Below are 15,866 nucleotides of genomic sequence, written 5' to 3'. Positions count from 1 at the left end.
AATGGTGGGGAGCTTTGGTGGAATTGCACTGAGTGTAGTAACTTAATTGAATATAATTTAAGTTACCTTGGTATAACTTGGTTTAATCTTATTTTGTTTGTTTTTTTCCTCTAGTTATTTATTGAATCGTAGTTGTTTGTAAGGTTTTTCTCTCTCATTTCAATGATTTGTGGAGTAGTAGTTTGTTTCCTGTTATTGTCACTATTATCACATTATTTTGTAGAGATTTTGTAAAAAAAACTTAATCCTTTTTCTCAATAAAAATTATTTCCAAAAAAAGAAGTGGAGAAAATTGTGTGGCTGTGGAAGAAAGAGGTGAAGTGAAGGTTATCACTAACCGGATAGCTCCGCGCAGATAGGTTTGGCCAAATTACCCTACTTTGCAGTGAGTTTTTGATTTGCAACCTTTTTGGTTTGATATATAGATTAGATTCCCTATATAGTATGGAAATAGGCCACTTGGCCCAACAAATCCACACTGACCCTCTGAAGAGTAACTCACCCAAACCCATTCCCCTACCCTATATTTACCCTGATTAATGCACCCAACACTGTGTGGGCAATTTAGGATGGCCAATTCACCTAACCTGCACATCTTTGGACTGTGGGAGGAAACCGGAGCACCCGGAGGAAACCCACGCAGGCCCAGGGACAATGTGCAAACTCCACACAGACAGTCAACCAAGGCTGGAATCGAACCTTGATCCCAGGCGCTGAGAGGCAGCAATGCTAACCGCCTGAGCCACCGTGCCCTATGACTTGAGGATTAATCTATTTTATTTATGCTCCAAAAAGTGAAATTATTGGTTATGTAGAGAAGGTGCTAGAGGCCTTTTTTATATTTACAGTATTTCTATATTTTTTTTAGATTAGATTAGATTACTTACAGTGTGGAAACAGGCCCTCCGGTCCAACAAGTCCACACCGCCCCGCCGAAGCGTAACCCACCCATACCCCTACATCTACATCTACCCCTTACCTAACACTACGGGCAATTTAGCATGGCCAATTCACCTAACCTGCACATCTTTGGACTGTGGGAGGAAACCGGAGCACCCGGAGGAAACCCACGCAGACACGGGGAGAACGTGCAAACTCCACACAGTCAGTCGCCTGAGGCGGGAATTGAACCCGGGTCTCTTGTACCCAGTTTACAGATCTTTTAGCCATTTGTCTGTCTTTTCATTTTTACTAATACCTTGTGAAGTGAGATTTCAACACTTGCGTGTTCCACTTTGCATTCAAGCCTCATTTAATCAATGTAAATAAGATTTGTGAAAATTTCTTAAAATTAACTGACCTCTCTCTTTTGAAATGTAGCTTGCTCAGCGAAAAATTCAAGAAATTTTGTCCCAAGTAAGAAGACAACAACAGAAATCAGTGCAGAGTGGACAGCCCCAACCACGAAGAAAGTAAAAGGTTCAGGATCTGCAATCTACCACAGAGACAGATGCCAGACCAAAGAGAGAGAGACTGTGTAATCATGGGCAGTTAAACCTGTCACTGATAAAGAAGCAAATGTTCCATCTTCCCAGTCACCTTTTATTGAGGACTAGGCAACCTATGAACTCTGTCTTTGTGCGAATGTATTCTTCAGGCATTCAAAAAGAAACCTTGTGAAACCCAGCTTTAAATAAGGCCCTTTCACTTCCCTTCTTTTGTTCGAATTCAAAACTCTATATTGCCTTGTTAGCTTTCCCAAAATTCTTAGACCTGTTGGGTTTAATGAAGTTTTCTCTTCTGATTTTTCACTGGTTACAAAAAGGCATTGCTCTTATAGTTCGAATCATTATAAAACCCTTAAGTTTTTTTGGGGAGGGGCTAGGGGAGTTGGCAAGATTGAGGCATCTGTCCCAACATGCAAAATGGCTTTTTTAAATTGGGTTGTTTTACAAAGATTACTAGAACACTGCCATTAGAACCTAAGGGAAGTGTTGAATGGTGTTGGCCAGGGCATGAATTGATTATGCATTTTACTAAACTACCTCAGGCATTTAGTACCTCAATTGTTCCTTTTTTCTGCTTATTTTGTATACTTTATAAAAGTAATAGTCAAGCATTTTATTTTTTTAAAAAAAAAGTAAAATTTGATCAGCTAAAAGCCAGGAGCAGTACAGAGAAAAGTATCAATGTAAATGTGTTGCTTCTAGCTGCTGGCTGATGGGAGTATTCAATAAATGATGCTTGCCTCAGTTTTCCTGAGGTCCACAACACCATCATTTGATCAAAATTCTGTGAATGTTTGAGACGCCGAATGATGCCAATATATACTAATAGCAGCAATGCCATTTTTTTTCTTTTTAAGATATGATGAAAGTGTTTATTTCCTATTTTTGATTGATGGTACTTTTGGGAACAAAACAAGGAAGTGATGGCAAGAGGCTGGGGTTGGGGAAAGAGACTGCAAAATGGAGTAGCTTTTAGTATAACTGGGTATTTTAAATGCATGGACCCTTGGTGCCTTCGACCATCACTGCATCTTGATGCATAATAACACAGTCTATTTGGATCTGGCCATTTTGATCAGAGCAAGCTTCATCTTCAGTTACTGGTAGAGCTATTAGATCTGTCCAGGTACACTGGCAGTCTTTGCTAGAGTGGACTCTGAATTTATTGAACTACACATTTGATCATAATTGTGGGAGAAAGTCAATGCTGCTTGCTCATTCTAAAGTTGTTGAAGCTAAGAGAGTTTACATATGCAGCTACTGTAGTGGGCTACACAAAGCCATGGGGGGAGGCTGTTAGTTTCAACACTCTCTTTCCTCTGAGCTTAATCCGTTTATGCACATCTACAGATAACCAGTACAGCAATAAATGCATTAATGGCCAAATTGACAGCGACAAAATAGTTTTGATCCTTCTCCCACTCCCACCAAATGTAGTCTGACTAGAATAAGCTAAAGCAACTAATTTGTGGTAAAGTTGAAATGCTCCAGTCAACTTCCTGAGTGCACCCAATTTCCAGCTACCTCAGTGCTTTAAATGAAGGCAGTGCACATTTAGTGCATAAACACTGCTGTGTGTGGTCTGAGCAGAGCCATGCTATTACCTCTGAACCTTTTTGTGATTTTTCTTTGTGCATGAGATGATTGTTATCATCATGCTGCACTGAAATAGAGGGGCACAACTTGGCAAAACCATTTATTTCATCAATTTTTGATCTACCTCTTAGATACATTTGAATTAGAGGCATTTCTGCATAGGATAGGTTGATATTTTCCCAAAGATCATTTTTTGTACAGATTAGACAATTAAAAATGGTCTGGTGTGTTTTTGCCTACATATATTCATTACTAATCAAAACTTCTCAAAGCTTATGTTGTAGCTTTAGCAAAATGGATTAATTCTCATTCTTTTGGCAGAGTGACTTCTCCATATAGTGATAGAAATGTTTTCTTACATTGATAAAATAACAGAATTACAGGAGGTCATTTAATAGCTTAAATGAATTGACGTGAGGCTGAAAGGTCAGAGCCCACTTTTTGTTGCAAGTAACATTGATTGATTGATTGATTTACCATGGTTTTTGGTTTAATTGCTGCATTTTCACTTCCTGATCTGCTGCTGTATCATTAATTTTCTGATCTATATAACAAGATTGGTAATTTGGAAATACTGGCATTTAGTAGAAGGTAGTTCTGTAAAAGAAGTGAAACCAGCAAAAATAACTTTGCTCACTTTTCTCTTTTTTTCATCTAAATACTGTGCCCCTAATGCAGCCCCATTTGTCAAATGCCTCTGTTTGAAATAAAATAATTTAGCTCCTATGTGATTATGTATGTTTCAAGGTATTAAGCAAAATCGTACATGTTGCAAGTTGAAGTATAACAGGATGATTTCATTCCTGTGGCTTGCACTTGTGTGTATAAACACACTGCACAAAATTTCTTGTATAATGCCTTGGTAATGAATATACATTCAATTCTCACTTCATTCCATATGAAAAATCAATCATCAAAATTCTGAAAACCTTTTTGTTTCTAAGACTAGCCAGTTTTAAATAAACTTCCCTCTGCTTTCTTTGAAGTGTCACTTCCAAGACCATTTTGTCTTGCAAAAACACATACATGCAAAAAAATCAGCTTTTCTGTTTTGTTTTTGAACAATGTGAAATTCTATTTAGAAATTTTATGCACCATTTTTGAAATTGTGAAGTTGTAAAATCTTAAAATTCATTCCAATTAAGGGAGAACTGACTGCATGCTTTTAAGAAACAGCAATGTCAACTAATGTTTCAATGGTTCAATAAATTAATTCTGTTTGATTTTTAAACAGTAGAGGGTACTCCAATATGTTCCCTCTAGTTACACCGAGCAGGTCCACTGCATGTCATCCAGCACTAACCTTCCATACCTTACAGCTGTTATTCAGATGGTACCCAGTAATTTTTAGACCACAGTGAACTGGTATTCATAATTTATCTGCAAGACCCAAAACTCTTACTGTGCCAGAGTTGTGGCGATGCATGTTTTTTTTAATCTGCCTATGTTTCTTTTCCAATACTATCACTGCCCATGTCAAATGCAATTTTTTTGCAATGTTAGATAAGTGTCTGATGTGCTATCCCCCTTACTAACTATTGTACATGTCAAATTTCATGTTAAAAGGACAAAAAACATTTTAGCCTTTTATTTGTAACAGAAGCTTCAGCTCATTTTGATATAACTCAGTGTTACATACATTGCTGTCTAACTTCAAAGGTTCAAATATGTGGCTTATGCATTACAGTTTCTGGTATACAATAAATACATTCAACACCAGAAAATTTTGTAAAGCACATCCAACTAAAATGCTGCTACATTGATTTAGTTTGCAAAATGTAGTCAGTTCAACTTTTTATAAATCAATGCATGATCCAAATGTCAACAGCTTGTGTGTAGTTCTTACAAGCTGGACTTCATTTCAATAGACCTACTTTCTCTACCTTACACCAGTTAGACCAATCCTGTTGCCTCCAACTAATTTCCATTACTCATTCATTATTGTGGATGAGTTTGAATTCTCACAAATACTGGTTCAATGCTGTGAATCCCTTCAAGACAATCTTCTGAAATCACTGCTGTCTTCATCTGGGTTGTCAGTTGGTCCATATATAAAATCTCTTGGTAGAGTTTCTGGAGGTATCATATTAAATTGATCATCATAGGAACGCAAAGTCCATAGCTTCTCCAGTTCATAAATGTCCCTGGTTTCGGGTAACATGAAATGTACGACTATGTTACCTTGGAAGGGAAGAAACAAAACATTTTACAGCAATACCCAAAAGCAAATGCCCACTTAAAATCGTGCTTGTAGTTTATCAATGGTTTTCTTCATCCACGATGGTTTTAAAAAAAAGAATTTTGATCCAATCCTGTTTCCCAGAATTTTATAAATAGTGTCTTCTGGTTGAATTTCAAGTCTAAAACCAAAGTTAGTATCATTAGCCTATTTTATATGCGTAAAACTTTGTCCAAAGTTGGACAATCCAATTGGACTACCTGTGAAGAACAAGTAGACACAAGGGATTAACTTTGAAAACTTCCTGGTCTGACTAAGTATCAGATGGTATTGACAGCTCATATTTTATGCATTTAATTTGGAATGAAGCCAAACATGTAACTCATCTGCTTTATAAACTGCAACTGACCATACTGAATTCCTTCAGCACAATTATTAGAATTATTTCCAGGTACCAATTATTATGCTTTATTGAAGTAACCTCTGCCGAGAAGATGCTTTGAGCCTGTGGCAGTCATGGATCATTTTTGATTCCTTACAGGAAGGTAAGAAAAGTACTGCCTCTTGTCGACACACAAGCACTATTCTCCAAATTCTGCCCTGTCGCGTATCAGCATCCAAATTAAGTACACTGTATTGATTTTTTAAAAAAACAAATGCTGGAAGTATTCAGATCTGTGCAAAGAAAAACAAAAGTATCTTTGACCAAATTAACATTCCATGTGTTTTTTTCTTGCTGCTGCATGGACCATGAGGTTCATGTGCAACAGTGGTTTCCAGAAGCCATATATTGTCATGTATCTTCCTAGTTCACCCCCAGCTAAGAGAATGTTGGATCAACTTTCACAGAACTAATGAACTGAAACATTAACTCTCTCTCTTCATTGGTGTGACATGTATTTTGATTTTTTTTTAAAATCAGGCTGCCAATTTCCACCGTATTTGTGCTCATTTAGTTAAAATGTTTACAGATTTTACAGAACTCACCAAAATCAATGCACTTCCAATCATCTGTACCTTTTCCTTCAATGTGGGCATGAGCATTCTGCTGTTTCTTTAACTGTTTATACTGCAGGATAAAACATTTTACAGTTCAGTAATTTCACAGACTTTAGCATAGCCAGGGTGATATAATTTAGCAAAATTAAATATAATCTCAAGAGCTGCTTGGGGCAAACTCTTACATGTGGAAACAATTATGCTTACCTAAGTTGACTGTACTTCAAATCAATCAGGGTGTGTGAATGTGTTGAAATATTTTTTGCATTTTAGTTTTTTTTTGTGTTTGCACCCTTTGTCTCCTATCATTGGAATTAATGGCCTTGTGGTCCTATTGCTTGACCTAATCCAAAAATCTCAGGTAATTTTTTGGGGGACCCAAGTTCAAATCCCTACCAAACTAATTAGTAGAATTTACATTCAATAAATATCTAATTAAAGTCTGCTGGAAACCATTGTCAATTGTTGGGAAAACCCCATCTGGTTTCCTAATGGCCTTCTGGGGAAGGAAATCTGCCATTCTCCCTGGTCTGGCCTAATGTGACTCTAGACCAATAGCCCTGTGGTTGACTCTCAACTGCCCTATGAAATCACCTAGCAAAGCACTGTTTTCACAATCACTACAAAGAAATGAAACCAGACAGACTGCCTGCTATTGATCTAGAAAATGACAATGGCAAAATAGCCCTCTGAGCCTTGCAGTAGCACCACAGTCTTGGTCAGATCGTAAAAGGGGCATTTAAATTGAGTTTTGTTTGCAGCAAGTGTTGAGGGAAAAAACGACCTGACTTCATCCTCACAAATCTACCTGCTGAAGTTGCATATGACCATGTCAGTAGTGACAATGGCAGAGTCCTTGTGGAGATGAAGTCCCATCTTCACGTTGAGAATACCATCTTGTTCTGTGACACTGTCATTGTGTTAAATGGAACAGACTTCAAACAGATATAGCAACTCAGGACTGGGCATTAATAAGGTAGTATGGGCTATTGGTAACAGCAGAATCTTTTTCCAGACAAAATGTGCAACCTCATGGCCTGGTATACCCCCCACCCCCACTTGACTACTGCCATCAAGTCAGGAATTAACTAGTTCTCATATGCTTTGCACCATTAGCATGCCCTAACTGTAAGTGAGATGTCAAGTTAGTGAGACTACAAAACAGGACTGCTTGCACATCAAACATCATGTGATGGATCTAAGCAATTCCACAATCAGATCAAAAGTCCTACTCAATCAAGTTGTGAATAGTGATGGACGAGTCAAATACCTCACTGGAGGAAAAGGTTCCACAAAAATTCACATTCACAATATACGATGTTCAGCAGCATTCATGACTCCTCAGTGAATTAATCCATGTCCAAATGCAGCAAGACCTGGATAATACTTAGTATTTGTCAGCCTAAGCTTGACAAATACCAAGTAATATTCAGGCCACATATGCAGGCAATAATCATCACCAATAAGAGAATTTAACCATTGCCCTTTGAACTCAATGGGGATTTCCATCACTGAATTCCCACTACCAACATTCTGGGGGTTACCTCTGACCAGAAACTGAAATGGACAGTGGCAACAAACACTGGTCAGGGGCTAGAAATACTGTAGTCATTCACCTTCTGCCTCTCTGAGCCTGTCCTCCTGTCTATGAGGCACAAGTCAAAAGTGTGATGGAATATTCCCTGGATGACTGCAGCTCCCACAACACTCAGGAAGCTTGGCACCATCTAGGACAAAGTAGCCTGCTTGATTGGTACCACAGCTACAAACATTGTCATTCCACCACTGATGCTCAGTAGCAATAGCATGTTCCATCTACAAGATGCACTATCGAAATTCACAATGGCTCCTTTACAGAGCACCTTCTATCCCACAATCAATTCAATCTAGAAGGACAGGGGCAGCTGATAAATGGTAACACCATTACCTACTAGTTCCTCTCCAAGCCACTCACCATCCTGACTTTGACCCAGCAACAGTGAAAGGACAATAATATATTTCAAAGTCCTGGAATTCATTGCTTAACAGCAGTGTGGGTCTACCTATAACACACAGACTGCAGTGGTTCAAGGTGGCAGCTTACTACCACCTTCTCCAGGGCAGCTAGGGTTGTATAGTAAATGCTGGTATAACCAAAGTTTAATTCTCTTTAATTTCCACTGTTCCACGAAGTTCATGTAAGCTTGAAGAACAGCACTGTTTCCTTATGTACTTTACAACCTTCCAGACACTCAACAGATAACCTCTTCCAACCACCACATTTTTCCCCTGAAGTCAGCAGTTAGTCATGATTCTGCTCACTCACTTACATTTCTGTTAGACCCATACTTTGTTTCTTTACTTGTCCCATTGCCTTCCCTTTTTGCCTTGCACCATCATCGCTTATTTCTTGCTGACAATGCATCAAGTGCAATGTGGATAGCATGGTCAGAGAGTTAGTTACTCTGCAGGCTCAGCATATAGGAAGAAAGGCATGGGTGATTGTTAGGCAGTCCACAAGAATCAGGTTGGTAGTGCAGGAGTCTCCTCAAGGATCTACTCACTATCAACTTCTAAAATTTGACCTTCAAGAGATACGGTGATGGTGCAGGGAAGTTGATGATCAGTCTGGAAAAACAAGTAGGTCAGTCACTTATTTCATATATACCTAAAGATTAGGCTTTGAAAAAGCAATTCAGATCTACTTTCCCTACGTCCATTTCTCGTTGAGAATTCACTGGATTCTAGAATTTTACCAACAACCGAGGTTAGGCTAATTGGCCTATAATTTTCCATCTTTTGTCTTGATCCTTTCTTGAACAAGGGGGTTACAACAGTGATCTTCCAATCATCCGGGACTTTCCCTGACTCCAGTGACTTTTGAAAGATCTCAAAATATTTCAGGCATTCCTTTGGTTCATTATTCTCTTGCTGAAGTCCAGCAACAAAAAACTGTTCCTATTATGGGATGTGTGATCCACGATTCTTTTATTTCATTCATTGTTCAGTTGTTTGGAATCTGAAGCCACCTATTTTAGTCTCCTGATACAAAGCAATAATGTGGTTGAGGTGAAGCAAGAATGTGGTTGAGGTGAAGCAAGAATGCAAAGCTAAAGCCAAAGCATTAACATATTTTAAAAACTACTTCAAAAATGGCAACTTTGCAAATCTCCTCAATTCAGCCAAAAATAAACAAACAAACAAACAATCTCCCTACTCCTTTTTTTTGAAATTTGAACATTTAATATTGTCTGAAGCTTTGCCAGTGAACTCTCTCTTCAAATGGGCTGGTTCTTTAAACTGAGTTTGGGGAAATGGGATTTAATCACTGCAATCAAGTTTATTCAGAACAATTTTAGTTTCCATTAAGTTTATTGAAATGAAATATTCCTCAGCACCACAATTTAATTTGTCAAAACACACTGGTCTTCACTTCTGTACTCGACTACACGTTGTTCTGTTATAATGCACATTTTGTTAATACGAATTTGCTATAATACAATTAATGAATTGAAGACACCGTTTCTATAGAATGAACTTTTAAAGCATGCATTGGTTATAACACTATTCCAACCACATTAGCTTAAATGGTGCTGCTACCACACACCTTTCTTATAACACTGGGTTGCACAAGACTGAACTATCCCGTCACAGCAGAACAGACAGTATTGGAAGTTCTACAACCCTTTCCCCAAGCTGTTATGACAAACTTGATTATATAGTGTTTTTTTCCCCCCCAAAAAAATCATCCTTTCCATGTTTAATATTTTTACAAATTTACTAAGCAGTCAACCAACTCAAAATCTGGGAGTTTTTTTCCTGATTTCCATAACTTAATAAAATGAGTAAGATAAAACTCAAACCATATACAACACTGCACCTCCAAAGTACAATTAATTTACCATAAAAATCACAAATGGTAAAACTTTGTTTGAAAGATCAAACTTATATTATTGTTCAGACATACACTTGACAGTCTTGATCATTCACATTTATTCTAATCCTGGAATTCTGATTAGAGAGAATTTGTTATACAACAGAAGATTAATTTTTATGGTACATTTTCTACAAGTGAAATGTCATCTGCAAAATATTGTTTTGAAGAGCTAAATCTAAGTTATTGTTCATGAAGAAGTTAGTTATTAGGTTTACGTTTGGGTCCACTGCAATAAGCTGAACCTTACAGAAAGTGACATTTCCAAATCAAAATATAAGTTTATGTTGTGGGCATGAGACGTAGATTCTAATAAGCCAAATAGTAACAATTCACAATACCACTTACCACTTTAATTGCATATTGTGCCATGGCTTGCAAATGTCTTGCAGAAGTTCCACTCACAATAACAAAATAATCGGTGTACTTTATTTCCTTGGGTAGTTTAATGACACATAGGTCCTTCGCATTCTCCTGACGTAACAAAGCCACCAAAACATCAATGTTAAAAACTGGCTGATGAATAAAGCCTAATGGAAGGAAGCAGAGTGCACATGTTTAGGTTCGCTTTCCTGGAAATAGTAAGTAGAAATACCTTGGTCCACTTTTGCTTTCACAAGTTACAGTAATTAAATTGAAGAACTACAATTGAAAGCTGCTTTTAAGGCCAACACCATCATGCACTTAAGGGCTAATTCAATCCAAAGCATCAGAGTAGCAACTGCCTGAACAGACTAGACCAAAAAGAGGCACAATTCTGACCTAGAACAACAGGACAAAACCAAATGATATTTGGTTCAGGTTTCTTCCCTTGTAATTGTGTTTCAACTCATCACAGAGCAGCCAGTCAAACGGGGCATTGGTTGGTGCTCTGATGCATATCTGTAAGGTGAATGCCTCCTGCTACATATCCATGCTGTCAGTGCTGCTGAATCCCTATGGCACTGAAATGGCACAAGATACCTGAATCAAACAAGTATTATTCTACAGGATAAAATATCAGCCAAAATCAGCAAGTCTGCTGACCACGAAGATGGAGCAAAGCCAAACTACCCCCAACTCTGTATTGGCAATGACAGACTGCCTACTTCTATCTCTAGTTCATTTTCTGTCTCAGGCTTTATTGCTTAAAATTCTCATATGCTCATCATTACCAGATGTGATTAATTCAACATCATCCCTGCTCCAATTTCTGTTAACATCTAAAGTGCAAACTACTTTCATTCTAATCTGCAGCAAGTCCTGTTTATCCTCATTGTCTCTCAGTCCCAAATTTCTCATCCTTGTATTCAGATTCCTTCGTGCCTTCATTGGCCTATTGTCTATATATTCCTTGATTTATGACCCTCCTTGAACTCAACATAGAAAATAGGAGCATGAGTCAGCCATAAGGCCCTTCAAGTCTGTTCGACTGACAATTGCTTTGATCTCTTTAATCATACAGCACAGAAGCAAGTCTTTTAGCCCACCACGTTTATGCTGACTAACAAATACCAAACTACAGTAATCCCTTTACCTGCAATTGGTCTATAGTCTACTGTGCTCTGACATCTTAATTAAACATTCAGATGCCATTTAAATGCTGAGAGAATACTTCCTTCCACCACCCTGTCAGGCGGTGTTCCATATTTCTACCACCCTCAGTGAAAAGACAATGTTTCCTCTAATGTCCCCTAAACCACTTACTGCTCAATTTAAACTTCTGTCCTATCATAGACACGTTTGCCATGAGGAAAAGATTTGCATGACCTACCCCACCCATGCCCCTTAATTTTATATGCCTCAATCAAAACACACACACACACCCGCCACCCCACCACTGCTGGGAAAACAAACCCAGCCTATTCAAACTAAAAACTATATCTAACTCCTTGAAAACATTCACTATTTTGGCATCAACAGGATTACCACTTTGGCACTGAAGAAAGTTCTGCTCATCTAAGTCCTAAATGGCCTTCAGCATATTTAAGACTGTGAGCCCTGGTTCTGGACTCCCCTGTTCCCAGTCTATTACTGTAAGACGTTTCTTCCTGTCATGGTCACTCGTCCATCCAACTACCTTTCCCCTATCATTTACACCTGGTGGCTACTTGGATCTTGACTTCTGGAATTCACGCTCTCAGCCTCTCCATCTTTATGATGCTTCATAAATCACACCCTTTGATCCAACTTTCAATCACCTCTTCTAATATGTCCTTTGAGGTCACCAAATCGATGTTTGTCTAATGAAGCTTGAATTTAAGATATAAATGCAAATTGTTGCTGTTGCTACTGTCCATTTTTTCATTGTGCTTCCTTTTTTGTCTCATGCTTATATTGGTCATTCTCTTTAACCGACTGTTCCACGCTTAAGCATTTTCATAGTCAAAACCATTTGTCAATGGTTTGTATTTTACTCATTTCCCTCTTCTGTTAACTTTACAAACTTTTGTAAGTAAACTTTTTTTTATGTAGAGTAAAACAAAACCACTCATGTTAACTCCATAAAAGTGTACAAGTTGTGACATACAGAAAGGACAAAACCATTTCAATGATAATTCAAACTTAAGTTGTATATGAAGCTGTGTGTTATAGCAGTATCAAACCATTTTGAACCATGATTTATTTATGCTATTTCCAATTAACTGTTTCTATTACAGGTAATTAACGAGCTTACATTTCAGGTTCCTTTACACAAGGAACTTGGATACATTGAACACTCTGAATTTTACAGCAAGTATTAAAACAGGAGAAAGTGAGGGCTGCAGTTGCTGGAGATCAGAGTTGAGAGTGTGGTGCTGGAAATGCACAGGTCAGGCAGCATCGGGGGATCAGGTTTTGCAACCTTTCACATCAGACTCTTAAATCTGAATTTAAACAGTTTTGTTGATTGTAAGCAAAAATTTAAAAGGGACCTAAGGGACATTTTTCATGCACAGGGTGGTGCATGTTTGGAATGAGCTGACAAAGGAAGTACTGTAGCAACAAATTACTGGAAATGCTGAAATTTACTGAAACAAACAAAAATGCTGGAAATCACAGTTGGTCAGGCAGCGTCCGTGGAGAGACAGCAAGCTAACTTTTCGAGTCTAGATAACTCTTCATCAGAGCTCTGAAGAGTCATCTAGACTCGAAAAGTTAGCTTGCTCTTTCTCCATGGAAGCCTGTCCGCCGTGATTTCCAGCATTCTTTTTTTGTTTGCTGCCAGAGAAAGTGGAGGCTGGTACAATCACAACATTTAAAAGGCACCTGAACGTGTACGTGAGTAGGAAGGGGCTTAGAGAGAAATGGGACTAGATTAATTTAGGATGTACGGTCCGCATTGACGAGTCGGACCGAAGGGTTTGCTAGCTTGAGTTTAGTGTGTTCAGCCGCCTGAGAACGATCAGTCAGTGCCAACAGCCGTCTGTGCACTGTCCTCCGTGCTCTCTGAACGAGCCCCCCTGTAACCGTGCTGGCTCGTCACGTTAACGACACGCTTGATAACCTGCGCTGGTTTTACCAGGCTCCGCGGCCGCGCCGCAGCTCCTCCGGGCGTCTCGCGCCAGCCGAGCCCTGGGATCAGGGTGGAGCGGCGCGCGCTGTCCCAGATCCCGGGCTGCCCGCGGCCCGCTCCGTGTGACAGCACGAGCGTGTGCAGCCAGAGTCAGGAGCATCCCCCTCATGGCCCATGCAGCCGGCAAGGTGATCCTGAAAGCGAAAGAAACTCTCCGCTGTCGGCACCGCAGGAAACGTAACACCGCCGACCGGAAGCACCCGGACGCCGGAAATTCAATCCGACTGGCGAACAGCGGCAGCAGCTGCAGTTCCCGCACGAATCGCCAACGTTTGAAAATAACCGCCGCCATCGCGAGAGCGAAATGTGGAGCCAGTGGTAAAACCATGTAACTGGAGTTAATTTAAGAACGACGCACCTAAAGTAGGTGTTTTAAGAACTACTGCTTACAGAACTTATTAGCGAGTTTCGCATTTTATTGTCCATTCCGATAAAAAAAACATGTTGGTGACGGTGAACCCGAATTTTCCGTGTGCCTTACGAAGGCAGTTAAAAGTTAACCACGTTGTCATTAATCTGGACTTACATCCATACTAAACTGGTGATTATGTTAAACAGTTTTATGTGAAAATCAGATCACCACCATTTTGATTTTAAATTATCTTGTCAATGTATCACATTCTTCCATTGGTTTAATATATACTAGCCATGTAGATTTATCCATGGGAAGTTCCCGAGTTGGAAATGCAATATCCCTCAATACAAGGAGTGCCTGTTTGGATAATTGCATTTGTAAGGATGTGTGATTTGCTGTCGGCTTGGCCTCACCAATGTACTTGCCTCGGGTCATCCTTGCCTGTGGCGTATCAGATGGGCAACATTGGCCGAGTCACGCAAGTGCCTGCCATGCATATGGTAAATTGGCGAAACCAAGCAGATGCTACAACAATAGATGACTGGACATCACACAACAAACTCCAGACAGGGATGTTCCCTCCCAGTCGGGAAACACTTCAGTGGTCAGGGGTATTTGGCCTCAGATCTTCGGGTGACCATCTTCCAAGGCAGATTTCAGGATACGCAACAACGCAGAGTGGCCAAGCAGAGGCTGATAGCCAAGTTCGGTACAAATGAAGATGGCCTCAACCAGGACCTTGGGTTCATGTCCCACTACAGGTGACCCCACTACACTATACACTCTTACACACGAGCACACATACACACACTCTTACATACTCTCACACTCATACACATGCTGTTTCTCAGGCACACATACCCCACACTCATGTCAATGCGCACACGCTCACAGGCGGCACGGTGGCTCCATGGTTAGCACTGTTGCCTCACGGCACCACGGTCCCAGGTTTGAGTCCAACTTCGGGTGACTGTCTGTGTGCAGTTTGCACATTCTCCCCGTGTCTGTGTGGATTTCCTCTGGGTGCTCCGGTTTCCTCCCACAGTCCAAAGATGTGCAGGTTTGGTGAAGAATTGGCCATGCTTAAAATTGTCAGTTAGGTGCATTAGTTAGAGGGAAACGGGGTTTGAGTGGGTGACTCTTCAGAGAGTCACCTGTGGACCTGTGGGGCTGAAAGGCCTGTTTCCACACTGTAGAGAATCTAATCTAATCAGATACTCAATCAAATGAACACACACACACACACACACACACGTCTATGGGGTGAATTTGTATTTGCATTATTGTATTTGCAGATACATTCTATTTTGTTCAAAAAGCACACAATATATAGGCAGTCAATATTTTTTATAATTCATGTGACATTTTATAAATTACTACTTTGGAATTTGTTAAGTGTGTCCAAGACAATTTTCTGATTCAGTATGTGGATGTACCTACTAGAGAAGGTGCAAAACTTGACCTACTCTTTGGAAATAAGGCAGGACAGGTGATTGAGGTGTCAGTGGGGGAGCACTTTGGGCCAGCGACCATAACTCTATTAGATTTAAAATAATGATGGAAAAGGATAGACCAGATCTAAAAGTTGAAGCTCTAAATTGGAGAAAAGCCAATTTTGAGGGTAGTAGGCAAGAACTTTCATAAGCTGATTGGGGCAGATGATCGCAGGTAAAGGGACGGCTGGAAAATGGGAAGCCTTCAGAAATGAGATAACAAGAATCCAGAGAAAGTATATTCCTGTTAGGGTGAAAGGAAAGGTTGGTAGGTATAGGCAATGCTAGCTGACTAAAGAAATTGAGGGTTTGGTTAAGAAAAAGAAGGAAGCATATGTATGGTACAGA

General features: G+C 39.6%; 2 protein-coding genes across 6 annotated transcripts in view; one reads left to right on the top strand and one right to left on the bottom strand.

Moving 5' to 3' along the window:
- igf2bp3 (insulin-like growth factor 2 mRNA binding protein 3) overlaps positions 1-3,770 on the top strand; it is a 136,193-nt gene extending 132,423 nt beyond the window's left edge. For all 5 annotated transcript variants that reach the window (XM_072575288.1, XM_072575287.1, XM_072575290.1 and 2 more), the window contains one exon: positions 1,321-3,770. In XM_072575288.1, the coding sequence (XP_072431389.1) occupies positions 1,321-1,416 (96 nt within the window). In that variant the 3' untranslated portion in view covers positions 1,417-3,770. The remainder of the gene's footprint in view (positions 1-1,320) is intronic.
- An 847-nt stretch (positions 3,771-4,617) lies between these two features.
- malsu1 (mitochondrial assembly of ribosomal large subunit 1) lies at positions 4,618-13,962 on the bottom strand. The gene is made up of 4 exons (XM_072574928.1): positions 13,617-13,962; positions 10,484-10,665; positions 6,211-6,292; positions 4,618-5,225 (listed from the first exon to the last, which is right to left on the bottom strand). The coding sequence occupies exons 1-4, from the start codon at positions 13,960-13,962 to the stop codon at positions 5,038-5,040; spliced, it is 798 nt and encodes a 265-aa protein (XP_072431029.1). The 3' UTR covers positions 4,618-5,037.
- Positions 13,963-15,866: the final 1,904 nt, after the last annotated feature.

This window comes from Chiloscyllium punctatum, chromosome 8 (assembly GCF_047496795.1).
Source record: "Chiloscyllium punctatum isolate Juve2018m chromosome 8, sChiPun1.3, whole genome shotgun sequence".
In the NCBI taxonomy this organism is placed as follows: Eukaryota; Metazoa; Chordata; class Chondrichthyes; order Orectolobiformes; family Hemiscylliidae; genus Chiloscyllium; species Chiloscyllium punctatum.
The sequence above is the reverse complement of the archived record's forward strand: the minus strand, read 5'-3'. Positions and strand labels throughout refer to the sequence as shown.

What these genes read in the sequence shown, in the direction of transcription:
- malsu1 (XM_072574928.1), bottom strand. Translation starts at nt 13,962, where the DNA reads ATGGCGGCGGTTATTTTCAAACGTTGGCGATTCGTGCGGGAACTGCAG. An exon ending in CGGCGCGGCCGCGGAGCCTG is followed by an intron (nt 10,666 to 13,616) that starts GTAAAACCAGCG and finishes TCCTTCCATTAG; the next exon opens with GCTTTATTCATCAGCCAGTT. An exon ending in CACAATATGCAATTAAAGTG is followed by an intron (nt 6,293 to 10,483) that starts GTAAGTGGTATT and finishes TTTATCCTGCAG; the next exon opens with TATAAACAGTTAAAGAAACA.